At 61.4% G+C, this 24,062-nt stretch overlaps 3 protein-coding genes and 1 long non-coding RNA gene across 4 annotated transcripts; 2 read left to right on the top strand and 2 right to left on the bottom strand.

The window, feature by feature from the left end:
* Positions 1-461: 461 nt before the first annotated feature.
* On the top strand, positions 462-3,328 carry C30H19orf67 (chromosome 30 C19orf67 homolog). The gene is made up of 6 exons (XM_058290161.1): positions 462-876; positions 1,541-1,685; positions 1,807-1,907; positions 1,995-2,180; positions 2,617-2,751; positions 3,151-3,328. The coding sequence occupies exons 1-6, from the start codon at positions 578-580 to the stop codon at positions 3,326-3,328; spliced, it is 1,044 nt and encodes a 347-aa protein (XP_058146144.1). The 5' UTR covers positions 462-577.
* LOC131276627 (uncharacterized) lies at positions 2,416-3,374 on the bottom strand. Its single transcript, XR_009184085.2, has 2 exons — positions 3,236-3,374; positions 2,416-2,748 (listed from the first exon to the last, which is right to left on the bottom strand). It is a non-coding gene; the product is annotated as an uncharacterized lncRNA (long non-coding RNA).
* A 4,066-nt stretch (positions 3,375-7,440) lies between these two features.
* On the bottom strand, positions 7,441-10,192 carry MISP3 (MISP family member 3). Its single transcript, XM_058290176.1, is given in 4 exon segments — positions 7,441-7,792; positions 8,015-8,038; positions 8,040-8,089; positions 8,806-10,192. Coding segments are annotated over 4 exon segments (582 nt in total). The 5' UTR covers positions 9,296-10,192; the 3' UTR covers positions 7,441-7,774.
* A 5,018-nt stretch (positions 10,193-15,210) lies between these two features.
* On the top strand, positions 15,211-24,017 carry PALM3 (paralemmin 3). Its single transcript, XM_058290524.1, is given in 8 exon segments — positions 15,211-15,470; positions 17,494-17,542; positions 18,110-18,190; positions 19,657-19,790; positions 19,913-19,997; positions 21,756-21,801; positions 21,902-22,337; positions 22,339-24,017. Coding segments are annotated over 8 exon segments (2,538 nt in total). The 5' UTR covers positions 15,211-15,225; the 3' UTR covers positions 23,801-24,017.
* The last annotated feature ends 45 nt before the right edge of the window (positions 24,018-24,062 follow it).

The following is a 24,062-nucleotide window of genomic DNA, read 5'->3' as shown; positions in this document are numbered from 1 at the left end:
CCCTCGTAGCTGTAGCCCCGCCCACCTCCGCACACCACAGAGTCCAGTCCACTTCCTAAAAGAAACCCAAGGGATCGGGCCCAAGGGATGATTTTTATCATTTTTAGGAGTGGGGTAAACAGCTGACACCTTTACAAGTCCCTTCCAGGGGCTAAGACAGTTTCTCAACTCCTTTGAATTTTTTTTTTTTTTTTTTTTTTTTGCGCCCAGGGGTGGGGTGGGGAGGGGAGTTGGGGCACCCAAAGGTTCCTTCCTCCCCAGGCGATCAAACGCCTGGCCCCAGGTCCCCCTGGCCAGGTCGCGTAGGCCCGCTCCCCGAGATGCGAGCGCTCCCGTCGGGTTCCGGGGGGGCGCGCGTGCGCGCGGGGCACGTGGGGGCCGCGGGCGCTCCCCGCCCGCGTGTTGAAATTCAAACGAGGCGAACTCCCCCCCGACGCGGCGCGGCTCCTGCGGCCGAGAGGTCGAGGCAGGGTCTGAGCTGCCCGCGCTCCCGGGCCAGGCAAGTCCGGGGCTCCCCCCCCCCCGGGGAGAGTCGAACCCCGCGCCTCCTGTCCCCCGCCACCCCCTCGGCGCCTCCATGGCCACCGAGCAGTGGCTCGTGGGGCCACTCCCCCCGGGCCCTAGGGAGACACCGACCCCGGAGGACCTGGAACCCAGAGGCCAGGCCGGCGGGGCCCCACCTGGCGACCCCGCCGAGCCCGAGGAGGCCCAGGCGCCGAGGCCCAAGCCCCGCGTTTCCACGCCGTCCCCGGAACCCACGGCTGCGGGCCCCGCGCCGCCGCGCCTGTCCCTAAACACCATCTTCAGTCCCATCACCGATCAGCTGCGCTACCTGCTCAAGAAGGCTGACGATTTCCAGAGCTACCTCCTCTACAGGTGACTCTGGCCCCGGGGGTCCTAAGTGGTGGGACAATGGGACCGACCGGGAGGAGAGGGTGCATGGATGGGCGGCACACACCAGGGTTGCAAATGCCAAAGCTTGGGGAGCCAAGAGGCAGAAACAAAGCTGGGGGGTTAGATCACAACTTGGGGCGTCATTGGGGGCCGGGGGGGGGACATTGGCCACTGCCAATGACTGTCCCGGCAGTTGTCACATCTCCAGGGTGTCCTCTCCTGACGCGTCACGTTGGCCCCAGTTTTGCATCTTGTGCGTGTGCCCGCTGGAAACCAAACACACCTGGGCCAAATTGGGCCCGTGGGGCTCCCAGTTTGAGACCCCCGGAGGATAACGGGATATCCTGATCAGGCTGGGGGGGGGGGGGAAAGTCATTCTTGGGCTGTGGTTCTCACCGTCCAGTGTCCCATCAGAATCCCCCCCGGGAAGGCTGTTGAGACCCCAGATTTGGGGGTCAGCCGTGCAGGGAGTTTTGCACGGGAGCCAGGTGTGAGCCTGAGCTTTTTAGGAAGGGTTCCAAATGGTTTAGATCGGGGTGGTCCTGGAAGAGGCTTGGAGGAAGTGGGGTCGTGGGGGATATAAAATTTGGGGTGGAGGGGATGGGAGACCTTGGGGGTGAGGCCCAAGCCCCCCTTCTCCCTCCAGCAGGGACCGAGTACAGAAGGAGCAATTGGCCAGAGCTGTGCCCACTTTCCTAAAGATGTGCGAACCCTACTTTCTGTACCTGGAGGCAGCCGCGCGAAGCACGCCCCCCATCTACGGAAGCCTGCAGGAGCTGGTGCGAAAGGGGGTATGTGGAGCAGGCCTCTGGGCCCCCTTTTCTCTCCCAACCCCAGACCTGGGCCGAGGGGGGGGGGCGGACAGTGCTTCCTGCAGGCCAGCTGCCCCATTATGGCCCCTCTTGCCGGCAGCTGTTGGAGATCTCCCAGCAGCTGGCCCTCCGTCTGGAACAGCTGGTCCTTATGTATGCCTCCTTTGGGTGCGTGGACCTGGAGGAGACGAACCCCCTCAGGTAAAAGGGGAGAAACTGGTAAGGGGCGCTGGGGCCCCGGGGCCCAGCCTCAACGCTCCCCCCCCCCCTTCTCCCATCTCCCGCCAGCGTCTCCTGTTTCTTCTGCGGGAGATTCTCCATCAGCCCTTCCCACGAGGTGGCCATCTTCAGATACTGTGCCCCAGCGGCCTACACCGCCAGCCGCTTCCCCCGCTACCTCTACAAGAAGATGCGCTGGAACCTGGAGAGCACCCCGGAGGCCAACGGCCGGGGACAAGCAGCCCACGTGGATTAGTGAGTCCCCCTACCCAAATCAAAGTCCTCTCTCCCTCCACGGAAGGCCAACATGGGCCTCTGAACCGCCAGCCACAACCAACCCTTGAAAGGTCAACCAAGAACCCAGGGACCTGTGAAAAGCTGCCCCCAGCTTTTTCTAAAGTTGTCCTCCCATCGAAATAAAAGTCTCATCTTAAAAGTAGGCTGGGGACGCACAACCATGCGATTATACCAAATACCATTGACTGTACACTTGGGATGAATTATAGGTTTTATTAATATCAAATAAAATTGATTTGGTTAAAAAAAAAGTAGGCTGATAGGGAGAAAAGGTCTCCCTGTGGTCATGTCCCGAACCAGGAATTTCAGGGCAATTTTGGATGAGTTTCTGCCACCCCTCCAGAGATGAAGGCAGGAAACTGATTTCTCTTCATTGCTGTCCCTTCCCTCCCAGCTACTTCCTGTGCTATCGAGATACGTGGGAGGACACAGACAATAGTCCAGCTAATTCATGTGCCCAGATCCAGAAGCTGTGGTCCATCGGGCGATGGGTGCCTCTGGGACCAGCTGACGATGACTTTTACTCCTGGTAGGAATGAGGGCAAGTGGAGAGAGGGCTTTGAGCTTTGGAGGGAGGGGCAAAGATGTTACCTCCCCAACGCGTTCATTTGCTTTCCTCATAATAGCATTTTATTGTGCCTTTAAAAGTGCGTTTTGTGGACTGGCAGAACCACCCATGGAGGTTTAGACGCCTCGCCCCATTTTACACAGAAGGAAATAGGTGCTCAGAGAGGTTAAGTTTCCTGCCCAGGGACACACAGCTAGCTAAGTAATTTGGGCCCCAGCGTTCTTCAGCCTCGCAGGGCCGGCCCTCTCTAGGTTTCCCATCAACTAGGAAAGCCCTTTTCCCCGGGTTTTTCCTCCCACCCCGAGCGGCAACAAAGCTCGAGGGGAAGGCGCTCAGGGGCCTGTCTCTCCCCGGCCCCAGGATCCTGTGCCCGCAGCCCCCTGGGGACTACCAGCAGCTGCTGACCATCGGCTTCGAGGAGCCGTCGCACACGCTGGCCACCGACCTGCTGGTGCAGATCCTCACGTGCCAGGCCGGCCCCGCCCGGCCCCCGAGCATCGCTGCGGGGCCCGGGGCTTGGGCGGCGCCGGGGTCTTGAACCTGGGAGGAGGGTGGGGGCGGGAGCGTGGCGGTTCCCAACTCCTGCAGACGCGAGAGGAGAGGGGCTCGTGGTCCGAGGGCAGCCCGGCTTCGCTGGGGCACCGGCTCCGGCCCGGCCGCGGGGCTCGGCGTGCAGCGCAGACGCCAGTTCCGCGTGCAATAAAGGAAAGGAAAGGTCACGGGCTCGGCGTCCGCTGGCAGCGCCGCGCCCTCCCCTTGGGGGCGGGGAGGCCCGCCCGCGCGGCCTTCTGGGACATGTAGTCTTGGGACACAAAACGCGCCGAGGGCCGGGGGCGAGAGCTTGGCGCATGCGCCCAGGCGCCCGTGAAGCAAAAGGGGAAGGAATGGCGCCCGGCAAAACCGGAAGTCAGGGCGCCAAGCTTCGGGTAGCCGGGAAATCCGACGCCTACTGGGGGGAAGGGACTCCCCTGGGCCACGCCCACGCCCGTGTCGTGACCCGGAAGTGGTTTCTTCCCAGCTTCAGAGCTCGCATTTCCTGGTTTGTAGCGGAGAGGAGAGTCTGCGATGCGCAGGGGTGAGGTCAGACGTCCCGCCTGCGGCTTTCGGGACCCCATTTACCCCGCTGGGTCTCTGCGTGGCGGGAGAAAACCCTAAGAAACCCCAGTTTGACATCTGAGTTTCACCTTAACCTTGAACCCGAGAGAGGAGGGGCAGGTTGAAAGAGGGGAACGCACCTGTCCAAAGCCACCGCGAGGGTGGTGGAGCATGGTCCCGAATCTCACCTTGTAATCACAGGTGGTCCCTTGCAACAGGATGGAGGGCTCTTCCCGATCCGGGCGTCACTCATCCGCCTGTTACCCCCTTTCCACGAAGGGATGCCTTTGGGAACCCCCCGAGACTCTCCGAGTCGGAGAAGACCCCTAGAGACCGGTCCTGGGGCTTTTGAGCAAAGCGCTTGCCTGGTGAGGATATTAAAGTGCCATTTTACAGCTGAGGGAAGCAAATGTAAGAGAAGTGGATTCATAGCACAGCACGGCATTGAATCAGTTCAAGAGGGACACTGTAGCTGTTGACACCGAGCAACCCCTGCACATTCCTCCCCCGGCTCTAGGACTCTTAGTCCAGCGTGGGCCAGTAGAAACAAAGTGAGCCACAAATGCAAGATCACCCGTGTCTTTTTAAGTTTCCCAGTAGACCCGATTTTAAAAATAAGGGTCAAGTTCACGTTAATATTTGTATTTAACCTAATATAGCCAAAGATAGGACTGCAGCATATAATCGATGTGAAAAATGGACATTTCCGTCTCCCACCCCGGCAGCCCTGGTTCTTGCCTGCCCTCTCTAGACAAGCAAGAGTGGCCTGTCAAGCATGTGGTCGTGTGGCTGGAGGTGGCCAGGAGCCTGACCTGCTCATGGGTGCAATTTGGTGTGAGCCTTTCGTCACTTATTTACTCACCCTTCCTTAGCCATTTGCTCTCCCAATGCAGGCCCCAGGCCCATTGCTAGGCCCCTTTGGACAGATCCAGCATTTAAAAAGTGATTTAAGGGGGACGCGGTTGTGGCTCAACTGATAGAGTGTCTGCCTACCCTATGGAGGGTCCAGGGTTCAATCCCCAGGGCCTCCTGACCCATGTGGTGAGCTGGCCCATGCACAGTGGTGCCACACACAAGGAGTGCTGTGCCAGACAGGGGTGTCCCCCGTGTAGGGGTGCCCCATGTGCAAGGAGTGTGCCCCACAAGGAGTGGGACCCCCCTGCAAAAAAAAAGCACAGCCTACCCAGGAGTGGCGCTGCACACACACGGAGCTGATGTAGCAAGATGGCGCAACAAAAAAAGCAACATAGTTTTCACAGGCTGCATGACAAGAATGCAAGCAGACACAGAAGAACACATAGCAGGTGGCGGACTTGGCCCAGTGGTTAGGGCGTCTGTCTACCACATGGGAGGTCCGCGATTCAAACCTCGGGCCTCCTTGACCCATGTGGAGATGGCCAATGCGTGCAAGGAGTGCCCTGCCACACAGGGGTATCCCCTGCGTAGGGGAGCCCCACGTGCAAGGAAAGCGCCCCGTAAGGAGAGCCACCCAGCGCGAAACAAAGTGCAGCCTGCCCAGGAATGGCGCCGCACACACGGAGAGCTGACACAAGATGACACAACAAAGAGAAACACAGATTCCCATGTTGCTGACAACAACAGAAGCAGACAAAGAAGATGCGGCAAATAGACACAGAGAACAGACAACCGGGGTGGGGGGGAAGGGGAGAGAAATAAATAAATCTTTAAAAAAAAAAAAACATAGCAAATGAACAACGGGGGGAAGGGAAGAGAAATAAATAAAATATTTTAAAAGAGTAAAAAAGAAAAAGTGATTTAAAACTTTTCTGAGAGCAAACCAAGTATCAACAGAAGAATGCATAAACAAGGGATGGTATATACATACAATGGAATATTATTCAGCCAGGAAAAATAATGAAGTTGGGATGATGGAAAAGTTATGGTAATGGACAGTGGTAAGGGTTGCACAATATTGTGAATGTAATTAACACCACTGAATTGTATACTTGAAAGTGGTTAAAACAGGAAATTTTAGGTTGCATATATGTTGCCAGAATAAAAAAAAAATTTAAGGCCCATAGAACTGAACAACAGAGTGAACCCTAATGTAAACTATAGTGAAGATATTTTTCATCACTTGTAACCAAGATGCCACACTAATGTTAAGAGGTCAAACTGTATGTGCGTGTGGGAGGGGGTACATGGGAAATGGTATTTTCTGAAAGGTTTTTCCCTAAACCTACAACTGCTCTAACCTAAAAAACTTACCTGCATCTCACCACACCTCTAAGAAGCTCTTACACTATAGATGTATGCCTCTGAATATAACTGCACGGCGGCAGTCTCACAAACCCCGTAGCATGTGCACCAACCCTGGAAGTCCATCCAAAGGGAACTTTGAACTTGGCCCAGGGACAGAGAGAAGCTCATCATGGCCGGCAAATCGACAGCCAAAGGCCCTATGGCAAACAGGTGGTATTTCCTCTCCCCCGACCACAATGTTGTTTTTGTTTTTTTTCTAAATAGTCCTCAATTAAAGTTCACTAGCTATCCCTTTTAAAAGCCGGGTTTCAAGTTGCCTTTTGAAAAAATAGATAGTCCCATTTAGTAATTTTTTTTTTTTTTTTTTTAGTGCCAAGCCATTTTATTGCGGGACTTCTAGGGGGTGGAGGAAGCGGTGGGGACGAGGTCCGATGTCGGCAAACCGGCGGGACCTCCCAGCCTCGCAGCTGCGGAAAACCCATTTAGTAATTTTTAATATTAAAGTTTCATCTGGGGTGTTCACAACATTCTCACCATTCTAAATCACGAATTACATTTTATATATTTTTTTCTAAAATATTTTAAATCTATTTTTACCTATACCTTTAATACCCTCCATCTCTTTGGAACTTTTTATTTTTAAATTATTCTGTAAAGATACATACATCACACAAAACGTTACACTAAAAAATATGAGGTTCCCATATATCCCCACTCCCCACCCCCAGCTGCTTTTGAAAAAGCAGAAGCTCTAGCATCCCCGTGCACTCTCACTCCTAACACACTGCTGGAGTCCAGAAGCACATACCTGCCGGTGGAAGCGAGGCATCTGTTTCCAAGCATACCCACTCCCCACCCCTCCCTAATGCTTCACAGGGGTCCACTTTCCCCTCCCAATAACTGCCTGGCCTGCGGGCACGTGAAGCTGGCAATTGCTGAGCAGGTTATAGACAGGGCCTTGTATGCCCTCAAGAGTTGTGCTTTTTTTTTGGAGGAGGAGGGGGTGGCTATTGTTTCACACCCTCAGGCCAGGAACAGCCACTTAACTTCCCCCGTCCAGCCCGCGCGCCGCTGGTACCCACAAATTCTGAGCCGCGGAGGGCGTGAGCGCGACTGCCCAGACGCCGCAGTTCGCGCCCGCGCCACCAGGGGGCAGCAGGACCCGGGCCGGGGGCGGGGGGCGCCAGGGGCTCCGGGCCCCCGGCGACCAGGGCGCCTTCCCGCAGGCCGGAGCCTCCCGGGGCTGTCTCAGACCACCACCCCCCCCTCCGCCCACCGCGCTCCAGCCGTGCCCCGCGCGCCGAGGACCCAGAAGAAAGCAGCCCGCGCCGCTCCGGGAGAAGGGGCTTTATTGGGGGAGTGGGGGGCGCCCGTCCTGGAACCAGGCTGGTTCGATTGGCAGAGTCCCCCGGAAAAGAGCTGACATCATCCCTGCCCGGGTTGGGGGGCCGTGGTCAGTCCGCAGACGGGGGCCGAGCAGTTTTCTCGAGGGGGGGCTAGTCCATTTCTCCAAGGCCGGCGATTTCAGCTTTCGGGGCGCACACGGCGCACCCCTCTCCCCGGCCTCCCAGCGATCCTGGGGGGGGGGGCACTCCCAGGGCGTCCCCGCCTTGTCCATCGACGGGCAGGTGATTTCTGTCCGGGGGTGTCCCAGGCTACTCGAACCTCAAGGCTTGCGCTCCTCCTGCCAAGAGGGGGCCAGATGAAGGCCGGTCTCAGGGACCCCCCCACCCCCACCCCAAGCGAAGGGCGGGGCGGCTTGAGGCCAGGGACCACCGCCCCCTCTAAACCTCGCGCCCGGGCCTCGGTGTCTGGGGGAGGAGGGAGGGGTCCCTTGGCCGGCGCTGCAGGGAGGGGTGGGGGGGTGCGACCGGCGCCCCAGGCACGTGAGGACGGGGACTCCCACCTGCTCCAGGCCGTTCTCCGAGGCCCTTGCCGCGGGGGGGCCAGATGACCGCCAGCTTTCCGTCGCCCCTGCTAGCTGCGGGGACAGGGGGCGCTCAGCCCGGCCTGCCCCTCCTCTTGCCAGCCTCTTACCTCGACCGAGGCGGCCGGCCGCACCCCTTAAACACACACAGGTGTCCACCCCCCCTCACTCCCCCCTGGACGCCTCCACCCAGCTCCAAAGGGAGGAAGGGAGGTGGGCACCCGAAAATGCCAAGGGAGGGGCGCAGAGGTGCCGGCACCCAAGCAGGGCGCCTTGGAGTCCCCCGCGACCCCCCGAGCCTGGAAGTGGGGGCGGGGGGTCGACCCTCGGAATTGGGGTGCAGCCCCGGGACCCAAGCACCGGAGGGAGGAGGGAGCCCGAAAACTCCAGGCAAGGGCGCAGAGGTGCCGGCACCCAGGCAGGGCGCCTTGGAGGACCCCCGCGACCCGCCCCCCTCGAGCCTGGAAGTGGGGGCGGGGGGTCGACCCTCGGGATTGGGGTGCAGCCCCGGGACCCAGGCACCGGAGGGAGCCCGAAAATTCCAGGGGAGGGTGCAGAGGTGCCGGCACCCAGGCCTTGGAGAGGCCCCCCCCACCCCGCGACCCCCCGAGCCTGGCAGTGGGGGAGGGGCGGACCCCATCGGGGTGGCGGGGCAGTTCCGGGGAGTGGGCAGGAGCCCCAGAGGCCGGGCGGGGCGCCCCCCCGGGAATCGCAGGGCCAGAGAGGGGGGCGGCGGGAGGGAGCCCGGCGCCGGGGCGCGCGCGTCTTACGGGCGAGGCTGGGCGCGGGCTCCGCGAGCTCGGCCGTGCGGTAGACGCTGCGCCGCTGGCGCTGCAGCTCCCGCTCCCGCTCGCGCACGGCGCGCACCTCCAGCTCCAGCAGCGACGGCGCGGCGGGCGGCGGCCCGCGGGCCAGTCCCGCGCCCCAGCCCCGCGCCGGGCCCGCCGCCGCCTCGAAGAAGCGCCGCAGCTCGCCCAGCGGCGGCGGGGGCCCCGCGCTCCGGTGCGGGGCGGCGGGTGGCGCCAGCGCCGCCTGCCGGTGGGCCTCGCGCTCGATGTCCCGCTGCATCTGCGCGCCGGCCCGCGCGCGCTCCAGGGCGCGCGGGAGCGCGGCGCCCGGCCCGGGCAGGCCGAGCACCGGCCGCACGCGCAGCTCCACGAGTTCGCGGCCCGCGCTGGCGCGGCTCAGGCCCCGGCTCCGGCGCAGGCTCTCCTCGCGCTCGCAGCTGCGGCGGATCTCGCGCTCGATGGGCGTCTCCATGGGGCGCGTCCCGCGGGCGCAGCGCGGATCTCCCGGCCGGTTCCCGGAGAGGGCGGCTGGCAGCCGGCCCCGGGCCCTCCGCGGGTCGCGCTTTGGACCGCCCGGGGCTCTCAGAGCGGGCCGGGGTCCCTCTGCGCCCCTCCTTCCCGGTCACCCACCCGGCCTGGGGAGCTCGGTGTCCCGGTCTGCGGCAGGCCCGGGGGGGGGGGGGCCTTGGCAGCCACCCCAGGGCTCGGCTCTCGGGCCCGGGGGCCTCGGGGTCCAGGGCCGGAAGGCTCAGGTGCCAGCGCCCGACTTTGGATGCGAGACCTGGGGCACCTCGCCTGGCGCGCGGCCTCTGTGGTCACAGTCGCCGCCCGCGGGGTTCCAAGGCGTCGCCCGCACCGGCAGCTTCTTTGACCCGCCCCTGGCCTCCGAGAACTGCCCCTGGGGGCAGGGCCGGGCACCGCCCCCGGCACCTGCCTGCAGGACTCTGGCCCCTCCCCCGGGGCACCGGATTGCGTCCACTGGCGCGACCCAGGTCAGCCCAGGGCGCACGGCTAATGCCAAGAGGGTTTTCCTCGGTCCTACGCGCTCCCTGGGGGGCGACGACTCGGGCGGTCGTGTTCGCCAGGTGGGCGCCACCCTGGCACCTTTGAGTCCCCATCATGGGCAGGCAAGCTTGGCCGCAGCAGCGCGCCGGCTTGGGCCGGTGGCGGGAGTGTCCCCCCGAAGTCATCTTTCCGGCCAACCCGACCCCAGGCGGTGCCCGGCCCCGCGGGCAGTGACGCCCCTAGCCTTTGGGGCGCTGCCTCCTCGTACCACCCCTGTCGCGCACCGATTGGGCCCGAGGGGGCGCCAGGAGCCGTCTCCCAGCGCGCCCGGGCCCCCCCCCTCCCCCCCGCCCTGAGCTCAGCGAAGGCTCCGAGCGCTCGGCAGCCGCTTCCGCTCACCCTCTCCCGGGAAGAGCCGGCGAGGCGTCCGCGGCCAAGTGCGTTCCCAGTTCGGGGCAGGAGGGAGCGACGGACGCCAGGGCGCCCCGAGCGCGTTGGAGCTGTGGCGGTCGAAAAGCGGTCACCTTGGGCCGAGGCGGCTGGGGACGCCCGGGCTTGGGCAGGAGGCATCCAAGCCGGCGGCAGGAAGCAGCTCCCTGAGGCTGGAACTTAAGGATAAGGTTGGGACTTGTAGTTCAAGGGCAGTTCTGGCCTGAGACACTTTCCACTCCTTCACCCGGCCGGAAGCATGTTCTCCAGAGAACCACCATTCTGGAGGGGATTGGGGAGAAAGGCCTCATTATCTAGAAGAAGTGGGGGACCACACAGCCTCACCAGTAATCCAACTTATCACCCCATCCACCAACTCCCCGCTCTTCTCCCAATGGCAAGCTGCTCCCGCGTAATCAGGCTAGCTCGGGGCCCTTGATCAAGACGAGGGCTTTCTCCAAGCCTCAGTCTCCTTGTCTGTAAAGTGGGGACAACACTGTCCACCTGCGCAGGAGGGACGAGGGTTCAGGATACACTTCTGGAAAGAGTTGTCTCTAACGCTCCCTTCACGTCATCCTCGACTGCACCTGCTCCGGCCAGGCTCTGGCCCCACCATCCCACGGACACCGGTAGCCTCCCTCTGCCAGGTCCGCTCACGGGCCCCTTCTCTTTGGCCTCTCCCAGTGTCCCTCTCCATTAGCTCATTGGTTTGGGTGGCTCCTGGGACATGCCCCTCTCCTGGGACTCCTCCCTGCTTCCCAGCTCCTCCTTGGACTTCTGCGTCACCTGCATCGATGTGCTTCCTTCCCTGCCGGCTTGCACCGGGCTTGGCTGGCAGCAGCGCCAGGCCAGGGTGTTTATTCCGTGCTCTTGCCCCTGAGCAGTGGCGCCACTCAGTGCTCTCTTTCTCCAGGGACAGGGACAGTACGAGCCTCAGCTGCTGCTAGCTCGCAGCTGACACTGCACCTTTGCAAACAGTCTCTCTATTCTCATCAGCTACCGGGCTTGAGCAGGCCCCGCTGCCCAACTCGAGTTCCAAGACTTTAAGCCGCATTAGCCACCTCTGGGGTGCCCCAAATGTTTATCGCTAGCCCCGACTTTGCCCTGGGTTTTGGGCTGCTCCCCCAGCCGGTCCAGCTTAATAGCACAAGTATTTGAGTTCCTGCTTGGAGACTCTTTTTTTAAAAAAAGATTTTATTTATTTATTCCCCGCCCACCCACTTCCATTGTTTGGAATCGCTGTCTGCTCTCTGTGTCCATTCGCTGTGCGCTCTCTGCGTCTGCTCAGCTTCTCTTTCGGAGGCACCGGGAACCGACCCTGGGACCTCCCATGTAGGAGAGAGGCCCAATCCCTTGACTACATCCGCTTCCCTGTTTAGAGACTTTAGAGTATACGCCTAAAAGTGGTCTCCATTATGTTTTTTCTTTTCATTGCACCTTTTTTTTCTGTATGAGAGCAATTGTAGGTTGGCAGAGAAATCATGCAGAAATAGAGTTCCCATACACCCCAATCTCACACGCAGTTTTCCCTATTACTAATACCCTTGCATTAGTGTTACAATGATGAAACAATGTTATTATAATTCTGTTTTTTTAGGCGGTACGAGGGATCGAACCCCAGACCTCGTACATGGGAAGCAGGTGCTCAACTACTGAGCTACACCCATTCCCATAATTCTATTAACTATAGTCCACAGTTTGCATCAGGGTTCACTCTTGGTGTTCTACAGTTCTGCCCGGAGGGGTTGTATTTTTTTTTAATTCTGGTAACTTATTTACCACCTAAAATTTTACCCACTTTCAAATATACAATTTCACTTACATTGGCAAAATTGCTACACCATCGCAACTCTCCAGGGAAACTTTTCCATCACCGCAAAAAGAAACTCTTTACCAATTAAGCACTAACTTCCTGTACTCTCTCAAATGCATCTTCTGTTTATTTCATAGAAGTGAGATCACACACTATGTGTCCTTTGGTGTCTGGCTTATTTCACTCAACACGATGTCTTCCTGGCTCATCTCCGTTGTCAGCTACATCAGAACTTGGTTCCTTTTTATAGCTGAAAGATATTTCATTGTATGGCTAGACCAGAGTTTGTTTCTCCGTTCATCTTTTTTGTTTTAAACTAATGTGTTTTTTTTTTAAAGATTTATTTATTTATTTATTTCCCCTCCCACCCCAACCCCCCGTTGTCTGCTCTCTGTGTCCATTCGCTGTGTGTTCTTCTGTGTCTGCTTGTATTCTTATCAGCGGCACCGGGAATCTGTGTCTCTTTTTGTTGTGTCATCTTGCTGTGTCAGCTCTTCATGTGTGCGGCGCCACTCCTGGCAGGCTGCACTTTTTTCATGCGGGGTGGCTCTCCTTGCACGTGGAACTTTCCCCTACGCAGGTACACCCCTGCGTGGCAGGGCGCTCCTTGCGCGCATCAGCACTGCACGTGGGCCAGATCCACACGGGTCAAGGAGGCCCGGGGTTTGAACCCTGGACCTCCCATATGGTAGGCAAACGCCCTATCCACTGAGCCACGTCTGCTTCCCCTCCTCCATTTCTTCTGAATGGACACCGCAGTCCCACTCTGTTTGGACAGTCCCATCCATCCAGTTACTCATGCCAAAAATTAGGAGCCAGCCTCAGTTTCTCTCTGCCCCCACCCCTCCAGTACCTCAGCACATACTGTCGCCCCTGCCTCCAAAACTTATTCAGAATGTATCCACTTCTCTCCGTCACTCTCTCAGCCATCACCAGCCCTCTGCGCCTCGAATGGCCCTCTCTCCCTATAACTGACCGTGCCGGGGGAGCATCCAAATCACTTTCCTGATCCAAACCCTCCAAATGGCTCCCCACCAAACGGAATAAAAACCCAGCTTCCCTCCTTTGGCTCAGAAGACCTCTGCACACTTCTCAGCTCTCAGCTCCCACCGTCCCTCCATTCCAGCGTTTCTGCTTTCCCCCAACCCCCCTCCCCAGCTGCATCTCCACCCCAGGGCCTTTGCACTGGCTGTCCCCTCTGCGTGGAACGCATCCTTACACAGCTGGCTCCTGCTGCTCGGGTCTCAGCTCAAATGGCACTTCTTCATGGGCCCGAGTCACCCACGCGGCCTTCACCCCAGGTTTTCTCTCTAACTCACCTTTCCTGTGGTTATCGCTCACTGCCTTTCCTTCTCTGTTTATGTGCTTATTTTGCCTTGAGCAGGAAGCAAGCTGCAAGACAGTTGCACTATCTGTGCACGTAGTAGTTGCATAAGAAATATGACAGAATGATACTTATTGGGCACCAACCGCAGTCCCGAGAATCAGAACTGAATAGGAGAGACACAGAGCAATCCTGGCCCCAGAGTGGGCCCCGGGACAAGAGCCACGACTCTACAGCTAAGTACTTGATGGTTATAAGACCCTAGCAGGAAGCAGCTCTGGCTCAACAGATAGAGCATCCGCCTACCAATGGGAGGTCCAGGGTTCAAACCCAGGGCCTCCTGGCCCGTGTGGAGCTGGCCCATGCGCAGTGCTGATGCACGCAAGGAATGCCCTGCCACGCAGGGGTGTCCCCCGCATAGGGGTGCCCCATATGCAAGGAGTGCACCCCGTAAGGAAAGTCACCCTGTGCAAAAAAAAGTGCAGCCTGCCCAGGAGTGGCGCCTCACAGAGAGCTGACACAGCAAGATGATACAACTAAAAGAAACACCGATTCCCGGGCTGCTGACAACAACAGAAGCAGACAAAGAAGACACAGCAAATAGACACAGAGCAGACAACTCGGGGGGAAGGGAAGGGCAATAAATTAAAAATAAATAAATCTTAAAAAAAAAAAAAAAGACCCCAGCTACCCAAGGGGAAGGAAAATACCTTTTCTCTTCCCGCCCAGGACAAACGTACTTTTGTAATAACTGAGAAGGTCAGATTTGGTTTTCAAAACATTTCCAGAGTCCTGGGCACGATGGCCAGCACAGGGGGTGGCACGGGAGGATCCCCCACCCTCGGCCCACCCCCTTCTCTTCCCGCCCCCAACTCCAACCTTGAACGAGGGGTCGCTGGCACACACCAGTGGGCATACCTGTCTACCAGTGGCCCCCTCCCCCCCCGGGATCCCCCCAAGCCTCAGGGGTCTGCCCAGGATATGATGGCAGGCAGTTGTGGGGCCTCCAGGTACCCTGTAATCGAGACGAGGACAGCGCAGGATTCCAGGGGGCCCGTTCCTTCTGCTGCACGGGGACGGTCACACCCGGGGAGGGGCCCTCCAAAGTTGGGGCCCAGGGCCTTTCTTTCGAGGCGCAGATGGGAATCGCGTGGCGAGACCGGGCTGGGATTGGGAAACACCAGGGGGACTGCAGGAGATCAGGGGTGCCCCCCTGCCCCAGCCCGAGAGTAGGTGAAGCCTTCCCGGAGGCGGTGGTTGGAAGAAATCGAGTCAGCTGCGCAAGGGCACGCTGGCCCTTTAAGAATGGGACGGAAAGGTTGAGCAGGGACCCTTAATCTCAGGGTGTTTTCCACCCCCCCACCCCTAATACGGCACCTGAGGGGTGGCCAGTGTCCCAGAGGCCACGTGATCAAATATGCCCATTTCACAGAAGAGGAAACTGAGGCATGGACCCAGGAAGCAATCTGTCCACAGTTGCCAGGGCTCGGGCCCCTTGTTCTGAATCTGTCTGTCCCTTCCCCCCCGTCCCCCCCACCAGCTGGGGGCCCGGGAAGGAGGGCATTTGGCCTGTCCATGTGTCCAGCCACGTGGGTGCCCCGCAGCCACGGCACCCGTGCGGGAAGCTCTTGGTGGGTGTTGGATCTGAGAGCTCAGGGGTGCCAAGCGGAGGTCGGGGGGGCGGGAGGGGGGTCAGGGATCCCCCCCACCCCCGGGCCCACGTGCCCGGCCACGCGCGCGAGAGCGTGTTTGCCCGGAGGCAGCCGAGTGGGGCCGAGGAGGCCGGGGCTGGTAAATAATTGATCAGGACAGCCGAGAGTACCTCCCAGAAATGCCCGCCAGCCCCCCTCAACCCGGCCGCCTCCCACCGCCCGGCCCAAACCAGCCGGACCAGCTCCCCGGGTGCCCGCGGCCGCCGCCCACCCCCACCCTCGGCCCCGGGGCCCGCCTGCCAAGCCACAGCCTCCGGGGAGAGCCCGCGGGCCGGCGGGCCCTGACCTTGCAGCCGGGGGGGACGCGGGCTTCGGGGACAGAGATGGCCCTTCAGAGCCAGCTGTGGTCTGGGGCCAGTTCCACGTAAGTGGCCTGGGCGGCGGGGGACGGTGGGCAGGACCCGGGGTGGTGGGGGGGGAGCCCCCAGGGGACGCCGCCCTGGCTCCGGCGCCCAGAACCCCCCGCCTGGGTTCCCCGGAGGGGGGATGGGACAGCCAAGCCAGGGTCCTTCCATGTCCCCCCTTCCCCAAGGAGTTTGAGGGGGAGGGGTAGAGCCCCCTCCCTGCTGCGTCCTGGGCAGGAATTTTCCGCTGACGTGCTGCAAGCCCGAAGTCCAGCCTGGGGGTGGGGCTAGGGCTGAGATGGGGGGGGAGGGGAGGACGCCCACACTGTCCCCTCTGGAGTCACCCCATCGGCGTGCAGGACGCGCCTGGGGGGTGGCGAGTGCCCAGCGCCGAAAGGAGAGTCTCTTCTGTGAAATGACCGCCGGCCTTTCCCAGGGTCCCGGGCATTAGCTCTAGGTAGCCCCGGCGGGGGGGCGGTCTTTCCAAGTTAAGAGCCCCCCGGGGTGGTGGGGGAGGGGCTGCCCCTCCCCCACCGGGGACCCCAATGCTCTTCCTCACCTTTCTGGGTCCCCCAGTTGCATTATTCACTAACTACAAACCTGGTTGCCTAGCGACGGGAACCCGATCCCCCCCCCAGTAACGGAGAGGCAGGGAGATTACATCTTGGGGGTGGGACAGTACTGGGGGGGGGACCTCCAACCCTCCCCCCCCCTCAGGGGCAAACCCACATGCAGGGGGTCTGGGCTTCTTTGGGGGATCCCCTGCCAAACGAGACTTCAGCCCCCCTGCCCCCAGGTGAAACCCGAGCCCCACCCCCGCCACCCCCAGCCAAACCCTGGCGGCCCAGGATGGGGGGGGTCTGGACTCTCCCCCGCTCCAGCATTTCCAAAGGTTTGGGTCCCTGTCCTGACTCAGCAACCTGGGACAAATCTGTCCATCTCTTGCAGAGCCTCAGTGTCCCCCTCCACGTCATGGGGTCCACACTTCTACTCGCCTCCTAGGAGCTTGGGGAGGATACAGGGAGTCAGGCTCGCAGAGCATTTCAAATAGTGCCTGGAAAACAAATCAAGTAAAACGAGCGACCTTGGCCTTCATAAGAAAAAAATAAAATAAAATAAAATAGCGCCTGGCCCACAACTCAAGGCGGCGAAGAGGTGGCTTGTTTGACTCTCAGTCGGAAGGGCAGCTCCGCTGGGAGTGGCCTACTGTGCGCGTGGTGACCAGGTGCCCCGGGCTCCATCTGGGTTAGTGTCCCATGTCAGGGGGATGCTACGACCCGGTCCCCACGACCTGGATGTCGGCTTGTAAAGCCCCTGCCTACAGTTGGTGCTCAATAAATGTCTGCGATGAGAAGGCACCAAGGCGGGGCCGGGGGCCGTCCTCGAGGTGAGAAGGGGCAGCGCTGGAGGAACGAAGCTCAGGTTAAATCTTAAAAGGCACATCCCTCTCCCCGCAGCTCAGAAGGCCTCCCGTGACCTTGGGAGGGATAATGTCAGATGGAGGAGGCAGCCCCCAAGTTAAGGTGGGTGGGTGGTCCCACAGTGCCTAAAGGAGCCCCAGTCCAGAGAGGGTGTGCGACTGCGCAAAGACACACAGCGTTAGGAACTTGGCGGGACCCCAGGGTTTCTGCAGCGCCGCCTGGGAATGGTTATTATAATTACTAATAAACAGGAATCCCGTGAATTATTAAAAGTATGGTGAAGAATCAACTGTGCTACTATTTTTGGAGCACTTAGGGCGTGGCAGGTGTTATTCTCTAAGCTTCGCGGGGAGCCTTGCTTTCAAGGGCTCTCAGAGAGGAGAGGGCAAGCTACCCTGGCCCAGGTCACGGATGTGGGGAAACTGAGGCTCGGAGAGGCGGGTCAGGCCTGCTGCCCGCTAAAGGGCCCCTGGCTCTCTGCCCGCACTCTTCCCTGGTGCAGAGGGGTGCACACGGAGGCAAAGCGAGATCTTGGGCTTTGGGTGGGATCTTGGGGGCCGGGGGAGGGACAGTCCAGTCGTGGGAGCCCCCCACTCCGCAGCCCCTTGCTCTCTCCCCACAGGCCCATGGCCGAGAGCTCCCTCTACCGGCAGCGGCTGGAGGTCATCGCCGTAAGTGCCCCCCTTCCCGGGCACCCCGCATTGGGAAAGGTCTCCAGTAACCCTACCATCCCCGGGAGCCCCCCCAAACCGAAACTCTCGGGCCCCTGCGCCCCGCAGCTCCTCTATCTCCCCAGAAAGGTGACGCCGGGGACCCCCGCCTTCCCAGCACCCACATCCTCGATGCCCCATTTCCTGAACCCCAATCTCCCCCAACCCCCATCTCCTGGACTCCCCGTCTTTCCAGCCTCCTTCTGCACCCCGTCTTCCTTTCTCACTCACCATCTCCGGGACCCCCATCCTTCTGCGCCTACGCGCCCCCCCCTCGCTGCCGTACCCCGGTCCCTCCGACCTGCTCCCCATCTCTGCACCCTCATGTCCTAGATCGAGCTCCCCCACCCCACCCCCGTTCCCCGGACCCCATCCCGCGCGGGCCCCGCTGCGGAGCCTCCCAGGGCGCGGCCGCCCCGCCCCCGCCGGCTGCTGAGTCAGCGCGTGCGCAGCCCCCCGCGCCGCCCCGCCCCGCGCCCCCGGAGCCCCGGGGAGCCCCGCGCGCAGCCGGGCGTGCTCTGTGCGCAGGAGAAGCGGCGGCTGCAGGAGGAGATCCGCGCCGTGCGCCGCGAGCTGGAGGAGGAGAGACTCCGCGTGGAGCGGCTCAAGGTTGGGGGGGCGGGCCGGGGCGGAAAGTGGGGTGTCTGGGAGAGTCGGTTCGGGGGGGGGACGGCCCATCCGGGAGCGGGGGCGTTTAGGGGGACACATGGGGACACTGTGCCCAGCTTGGGAGGGTGCGTGCGCGTGACGGGGACGTTTGGTGCCCCGTCGGGAAGAGGATGGGGACAGTATCCCAATTTGGGGGTGGAGAAAGGAGCCCCAATCCAGCTTGGGGTGGCGGGGAGCCAGGAAGGACCCTGATGCCAACCTGGTAGGGCTGTGGGGGGCGATGGGTGCCTGCCCAGCCTGGGATGGTTTTGGAGGGCAATGGGTGCCTTCCCCAGCCCGGGATGATTTTTAGGGGGCAATGGGTGCCTTCCCAGCCTGGGATGGTTTTGGGGGGCAATGGGTGCCTGCTCCAGCCTGGGATGGTTTTGGGGGGCAATGGGTGCCTTCCCAGCCTGGGATGGTTTTGGAGGGCAATGGGTGCCTGCTCCAGCCTGGGATGGTTTTGGGGGGCAATGGGTGCCTTCCCAGCCTGGGATGGTTTTGGGGGGCAATGGGTGCCTGCCCCAGCCTGGGATGATTTTTAGGGGACAGTGGGTGCCTGCCCCAGCCTGGGATGGTTTTGGGGGGCAATGGGTGCCTGCCCCAGCCCGGGATGATTTTTAGGGGGCAATGGGTGCCTTCCCAGCCTGGGATGGTTTTGGGGGCCAAGGGTGCCTGCCCCAGCCTGGGATCATTTTGGGGGGCCAAGGGTGCCTGCCCAGCCTGGGATCATTTTGGGGGGCCAAGGGTGCCTGCCCCAGCCTGGGATCATTTTGGGGGGCCAAGGGTGCCTGCCCAGCCTGGGATCATTTTGGGGGGCCAAGGGTGCCTGCCCCAGCCTGGGATGATTTTGGGGGGCCAAGGGTGCCTGCCCAGCCTGGGATAATTTTGAAGAGCAATGGGTGCCTGTCCCGGCCTGGGATAGTTTTGGGGGGTGATGGGCACCTGCCCAGCCCAGGATGGTTTTTAGGGGGCAATGGACGCCTGCCCAGCCTGGGATGATTTTGAGGGGCCATGGGTGCTTGCCCCAGCCTGGGATCATTTTGGGGGGCCAAGGGTGCCTGCCCCAGCCTGGGATGGTTTTGGGGGGCCATAGGTGCCTGCCCAGCCTGGGATGATTTTTGAGGGGCGATGGGTACCTGCCCCAGCCTGGGATAGTTTTGGGGGGCGATGGGCACCCGCCCAGCCCAGGATGGTTTTTAGGGAGCAATGGGCACCTGCCCAGCCTGGGATCATTTTGGGGGGCCATGGGTGCCTGCCCCAGCCTGGGATGGTTTTGGCGGACGATGGGTGCCTGCCCCAGCCTGGGGGGACTTGGGGGGAGGGGTGATGAGGTGAGAATTTGTGGAACAGTGAGAGCTCTGCCCAGCTGGGGAGCCCTGGGGTGGGCTCTTTATGCCCACCCCGGCTCCCCTTCCCACGCCCAGAGGACGTCTCTCCGGGAGCGCTGGCTGATGGATGGGGCCGCGGAAGGGCCCGAGCCACCCGACGCCCCCGACCCGCAGTCCCCCAAGGGCCAGGCGCAGGCCCACATCCGGAGCCTGGAAGACAGCTTGTTCACGTGAGTGGGGCCGCTGCGCGCCCTGCCCCAGCCTGGCGCAGCCGGCACCCCGGGCATGCTTCTGGGAGGTGGCTGAGGGGGGCCCGGGCTCCCAGCTCCTAGCCGCCCCGTCTCTCCCCCAGACTCCAGTCCCAGCTGCAGCTGCTGCAAAGTGCGTCCACGGGTGCCCAGCACAAGCCTGTGGGCAGGCCCACCTGGCGCAGACAGGTGAGGGGCCCACTGGCATGGGGGAGGGGGTGGACAGGTGCTCGTCAGCAGGACCCAAAGCAGGAGCCCTCCGAGGTGTGGCTCGGTCACACGTTCTGGATTCCCAGCCACCCGCTGCTCCTTCTTTGCCCTGAGACCTTGGACCAGTCGCTTCCTCGGCCCGAGCCTCAATTTTCCCCCTCTTGAAAGCGAGAGCCGTAACAGCTTACACCTTTCAGAGTTGTTGGGAGGGGTGGTGAGATCACAGCTTAGCCCCAGGGACGGGTGCTTGGGGAAGTTTTGCTCGTTGTTAGCAGATGGGACCCGAACGAGAAGTGCCATCGTTGGGCAAGTGGGCATGGGGTCCAGCCTTCATGGTGGGGAAAGGGTCCCCACAGATGTGCTTGTGTTTTCTATTTATTTTTTATTTTATTTATTCATTTATTTCTCTCCTCTTCCTCCCCACCCTGGTTGTCTGTTCTCTGTGTCTATTTGCTGCATCTTCTTTGTCCGTTTCTGTTGTTGTCAGTGGCATGGGAATCTGTGTTTCTTTTTGTTGCATCATCTCGTTGTGTCAGCTCTCCATGTGTGCGGCACCTTTCCTGGGCAGGCTGCACTTTCTTTCGCGCTGGGCGGCTCTCCTTACGGGCCGCACTCCTGGCACGTGGGGCTCCCCTACGCGGGGGACACCCCTGCGTGGCAGGGCACTCCTTGCGCGCATCAGCACTGCGCATGGGCCAGCTGCACATGGGTCAAGGAGGCCCGGGGTTTGAACCGCGGACCTCCCATGTGGTAGGCAGGCACTCTATTCGTTGAGCCAAGTCCACTTCCTTTCCCTCTCTCTTGATTTGCAGTCAGCTCCTTTCCATCTTCAAGTCTCTGTTTCCTGCCATCTCCCCCATCACCTCTCGGGTCCACGGGGGGGGGGGGGGGGGGGGTGTCTCACCCTGCTTTCTATTTTTTCACCTAGCTCCTTCTTGCTTCCTGTCATTAGATAGTTATTTGTGTTTATGTTTGTTTATTATCTGACTTCTACCCCTGGGATGTAAGGTCTATGAGTCAAGGTTTAAGTCTCCCTCCTCTGCAGGCACCCCGCTATCAGCCCGCGCTGACCCCCCATGGGTAGGAATTGGCTGAATGCACACAGCAGCGTTTAAGCTCCTTTTATTTATTTATTTTTAAAAGATTTACTTATTTATTTATTTCTCTCCCCTCCCCCCCTCCCCTGGTTGTCTGTTCTCTGTGTCTATTTGCTGCGTCTTGTTTCTTTGTCCGCTTCTGTTGTTGTCAGCGGCACGGGAATCTGTGTTTCTTCTCGTTGCGTCATCTTGCTGTGTCAGCTCTCCGTGTGGGCGGCGCCATTCCTGGGCAGGCTGCACTTTCTTTCGCGCTGGGTGGCTCTCCTTATGGGGTGCATTCCTTGTGCGTGGGGCTCCCCTACGCGGGGGACACCCCTGCATGGCAGGGCACTCCTTGCGCACATCAGCGCTGCGCGTGGGCCAGCTCCACACGGGTCAAGGAGGCCCAGGGTTTGAACCGCGGACCTCCCGTGTGGTAGACGGACGCCCTATCCACTGGGCCGAGTCTGCCGCTCTTAAGCTCCTTTTGCATGCGAGGCAGTGGCGCAGAGGCAGGTGAGACAGGTGACGGAGGTGCAGGTGCAATGAGGGCTTTGGTTCTGAAGGTACTGGGGAGCCACGGAGCGTGCTTGAGCAGGGTCCGTACAGGCAGGTGGAGAGGTGGGGGCTGGGCCTGACCTCGTTTCTGCCGTCCCTGCAGGGTGCCCGTCCTCTCTCCCAGCCCGCGGCGGAGACAGGTCCCACAGGTGAGCCCCCAGGCCCGGGGGTGGGCCAGATCGGGGGGGACCCTCCCAGCCCCTCCTCACCGCCTCTCCTCTTCCTTCCGCCCCCGAATCCCCCCCCCAGACCAGGCACATCTGGACAAGAGAGCCTCCTTGCCTGCCGGGCCGCTGGACCAGTCCCCGGATGTCCCCTCCGAGGCCACGGCCAAAGCCAACGGCCCCTGCCCTGCGCCCGGCGCCCCCCAGGAGATGGGGCCGAGTCGGGGGGCCGCCGTGGCTGCAGGGGAGGAGGGTGAGGCCCACGGGGGGGACGTGGTGCGGGTGGTGTGGGAGGGGCTGAGGCCCACGGAGGACTGGGCAGCAGGCGGCGCCGGCCCCGAGCTGGAGGCGAAGGTGGAGGCGATGGTTCTGGAAGCCATCAGGGACAGGCCGGGGGCCGGCAGCCCCGAGCTCCCGTCCTGGGTGAAGGGGGCCGGGGCCGTCGTGGAGGTGGTCTGGGAAGGGGTGGGGGGCGCCGAGGGCAGCGCCGCAGAGGCCCTGGGGCAGGCAGGCAGGGGGCCCGGGGGCCGCGCAGGAGGAGAGGTGGGCGGGGGCGGCCGCTGCGGGAGGAGAGGGGGCTCCTGGGGGCGGGGGGCCGGGGGGCTCCGGGGGAGAGGAGGGGTCCTTCATTTGGGTGGAGAGAGTGACGCTCAGCGAGGAGTGGGAGGAGCTGCAGGTGGAGGGGCTGGAGGGGCCCAGGGCGGCGGGGATGGAGGGAGGCCGTGAGGGCCCACCGGGGACAGAGAGGGGCAGAGGTGAGGAATCCTGGGAGGTGCAGAGGAGACGAGCAGAAGCAGCTCCGGGAGTAGAGAAGAGAGGAGGTGAGGGACTGTCGGCAGCAGGGAGGGAAGGAGCTGAGGAGCCACTGGGAGATGAGAAGAGAGGAGGTGAGCAACAGTCAGCGACAGACAGGGAAGGAGTCGAGCCATTAGATGAGAAGAGAGGAGGTGAGGGACAGGCAACGACAGGCAAGGAAGGCGTCGAGCCATTAGATGAGAAGAGAGGAGGTGAGGGACAGGCAACGACAGACAAGGAAGGAGTTGAGGCGTTGGGAGATGAGAAGAGAGGAGGTGAGGAACAGGCAACAACAGACAGGGAAGGAGTTGAGCCATTGGGAGATGAGAAGAGAGGAGGTGAGGAACGGTCAACAACAGACAAGGAAGGAGTTGAGCCGTTGGGAGATGAGAAGAGAGGAGGTGAGGAACGGTCAACAACAGACAGGGAAGGAGTTGAGCCGTTGGGAGATGAGAAGAGAGGAGGTGAGGAACGGTCAACGACAGAGAGGGAAGGAGTTGAGCCATTAGATGAGAAGAGAGGAGGTGAGGGACAGGCAACAACAGACAGGGAAGGAGTCGAGCCGTTGGGAGATGAGAAGAGAGGAGGTGAGGGACAGGCAACAACAGACAGGGAAGGAGTTGAGCTGTTGGGAGATGAGGAGAGAGGAGGTGAGGAACAGGCAACAACAGACAGGGAAGGAGTCGAGCCGTTGGGAGATGAGAAGAGAGGAGGTGAGGGACAGGCAACGACAGAGAGGGAAGGAAGTGAGGAACTCCTGGGGCTGGAGGAGAAAGAAGGTGAGGCCTCACTGAAGGTGGAGAGAAAAGGAGGCGAGGAACCTTTGGAGGCCGAGAAGACCCAAGAGGCGGTGGGAGCCGTGGGTCCAGGAGAGCCAAGGGAGTCAGGCGAAGGACAGGGAGCCCCAGCTGGGGAGGCGAGCGAGGCCGGGGGGCAGCCCAGGCCGGCAGGGGACTGCCTGGAGGGGGCGCCGGACCAACCCCCCAGTCCTGGGGCCGCCACACCCCTCCTGGCCCCGGAACAGCCCGCCGAGTGCCAGCCGCTGCTCCGGGAGCCTGGCGCCAACCCGGGCGCCCAGCCCGTGCCCACGTCCGCGCCCACGCCGCTGTCTGCGCCCCCCGCCCCCCGCGAGGGCGAAGGGGCGGGCGGCCCTAAGCAGAAGACGTGCCAGTGTTGTGCGCTGATGTGAGCCCCTGCCCTTCCACCCCGAGCCCGGCGCCTCGCACAGCTACCTCGGCCTCTTGGCAACCAGCGGGCGGTCCCGGGCGTGGACAGGGCCCCCCACGGGACTGGCGGTGGCGCCTGGGAGCCAGCTGGCCCGCTCGTCCACCTCTGCCCGGCGCCCAGGACCCTGGCACCCTTCTGCGGACAAAGCCTTTATACTTGACAATAAAACGTGAAACTGCTCGGCTTGAAACGCGTGCGTGGCCCGACGGGGCACCCCCTGGCCG

The sequence above is a fragment of the Dasypus novemcinctus genome, chromosome 30 (assembly GCF_030445035.2).
Source record: "Dasypus novemcinctus isolate mDasNov1 chromosome 30, mDasNov1.1.hap2, whole genome shotgun sequence".
Taxonomy (NCBI): domain Eukaryota; kingdom Metazoa; phylum Chordata; class Mammalia; order Cingulata; family Dasypodidae; genus Dasypus; species Dasypus novemcinctus.
Note: the sequence above shows the minus strand (reverse complement) of the source record. Positions and strands in the feature narration are given on the sequence as shown.

What these genes read in the sequence shown, in the direction of transcription:
- C30H19orf67 (XM_058290161.1), top strand. Translation starts at nt 578, where the DNA reads ATGGCCACCGAGCAGTGGCTCGTGGGGCCACTCCCCCCGGGCCCTAGG. An exon ending in CAGAGCTACCTCCTCTACAG is followed by an intron (nt 877 to 1,540) that starts GTGACTCTGGCC and finishes TTCTCCCTCCAG; the next exon opens with CAGGGACCGAGTACAGAAGG. An exon ending in GACGATGACTTTTACTCCTG is followed by an intron (nt 2,752 to 3,150) that starts GTAGGAATGAGG and finishes CCCCGGCCCCAG; the next exon opens with GATCCTGTGCCCGCAGCCCC.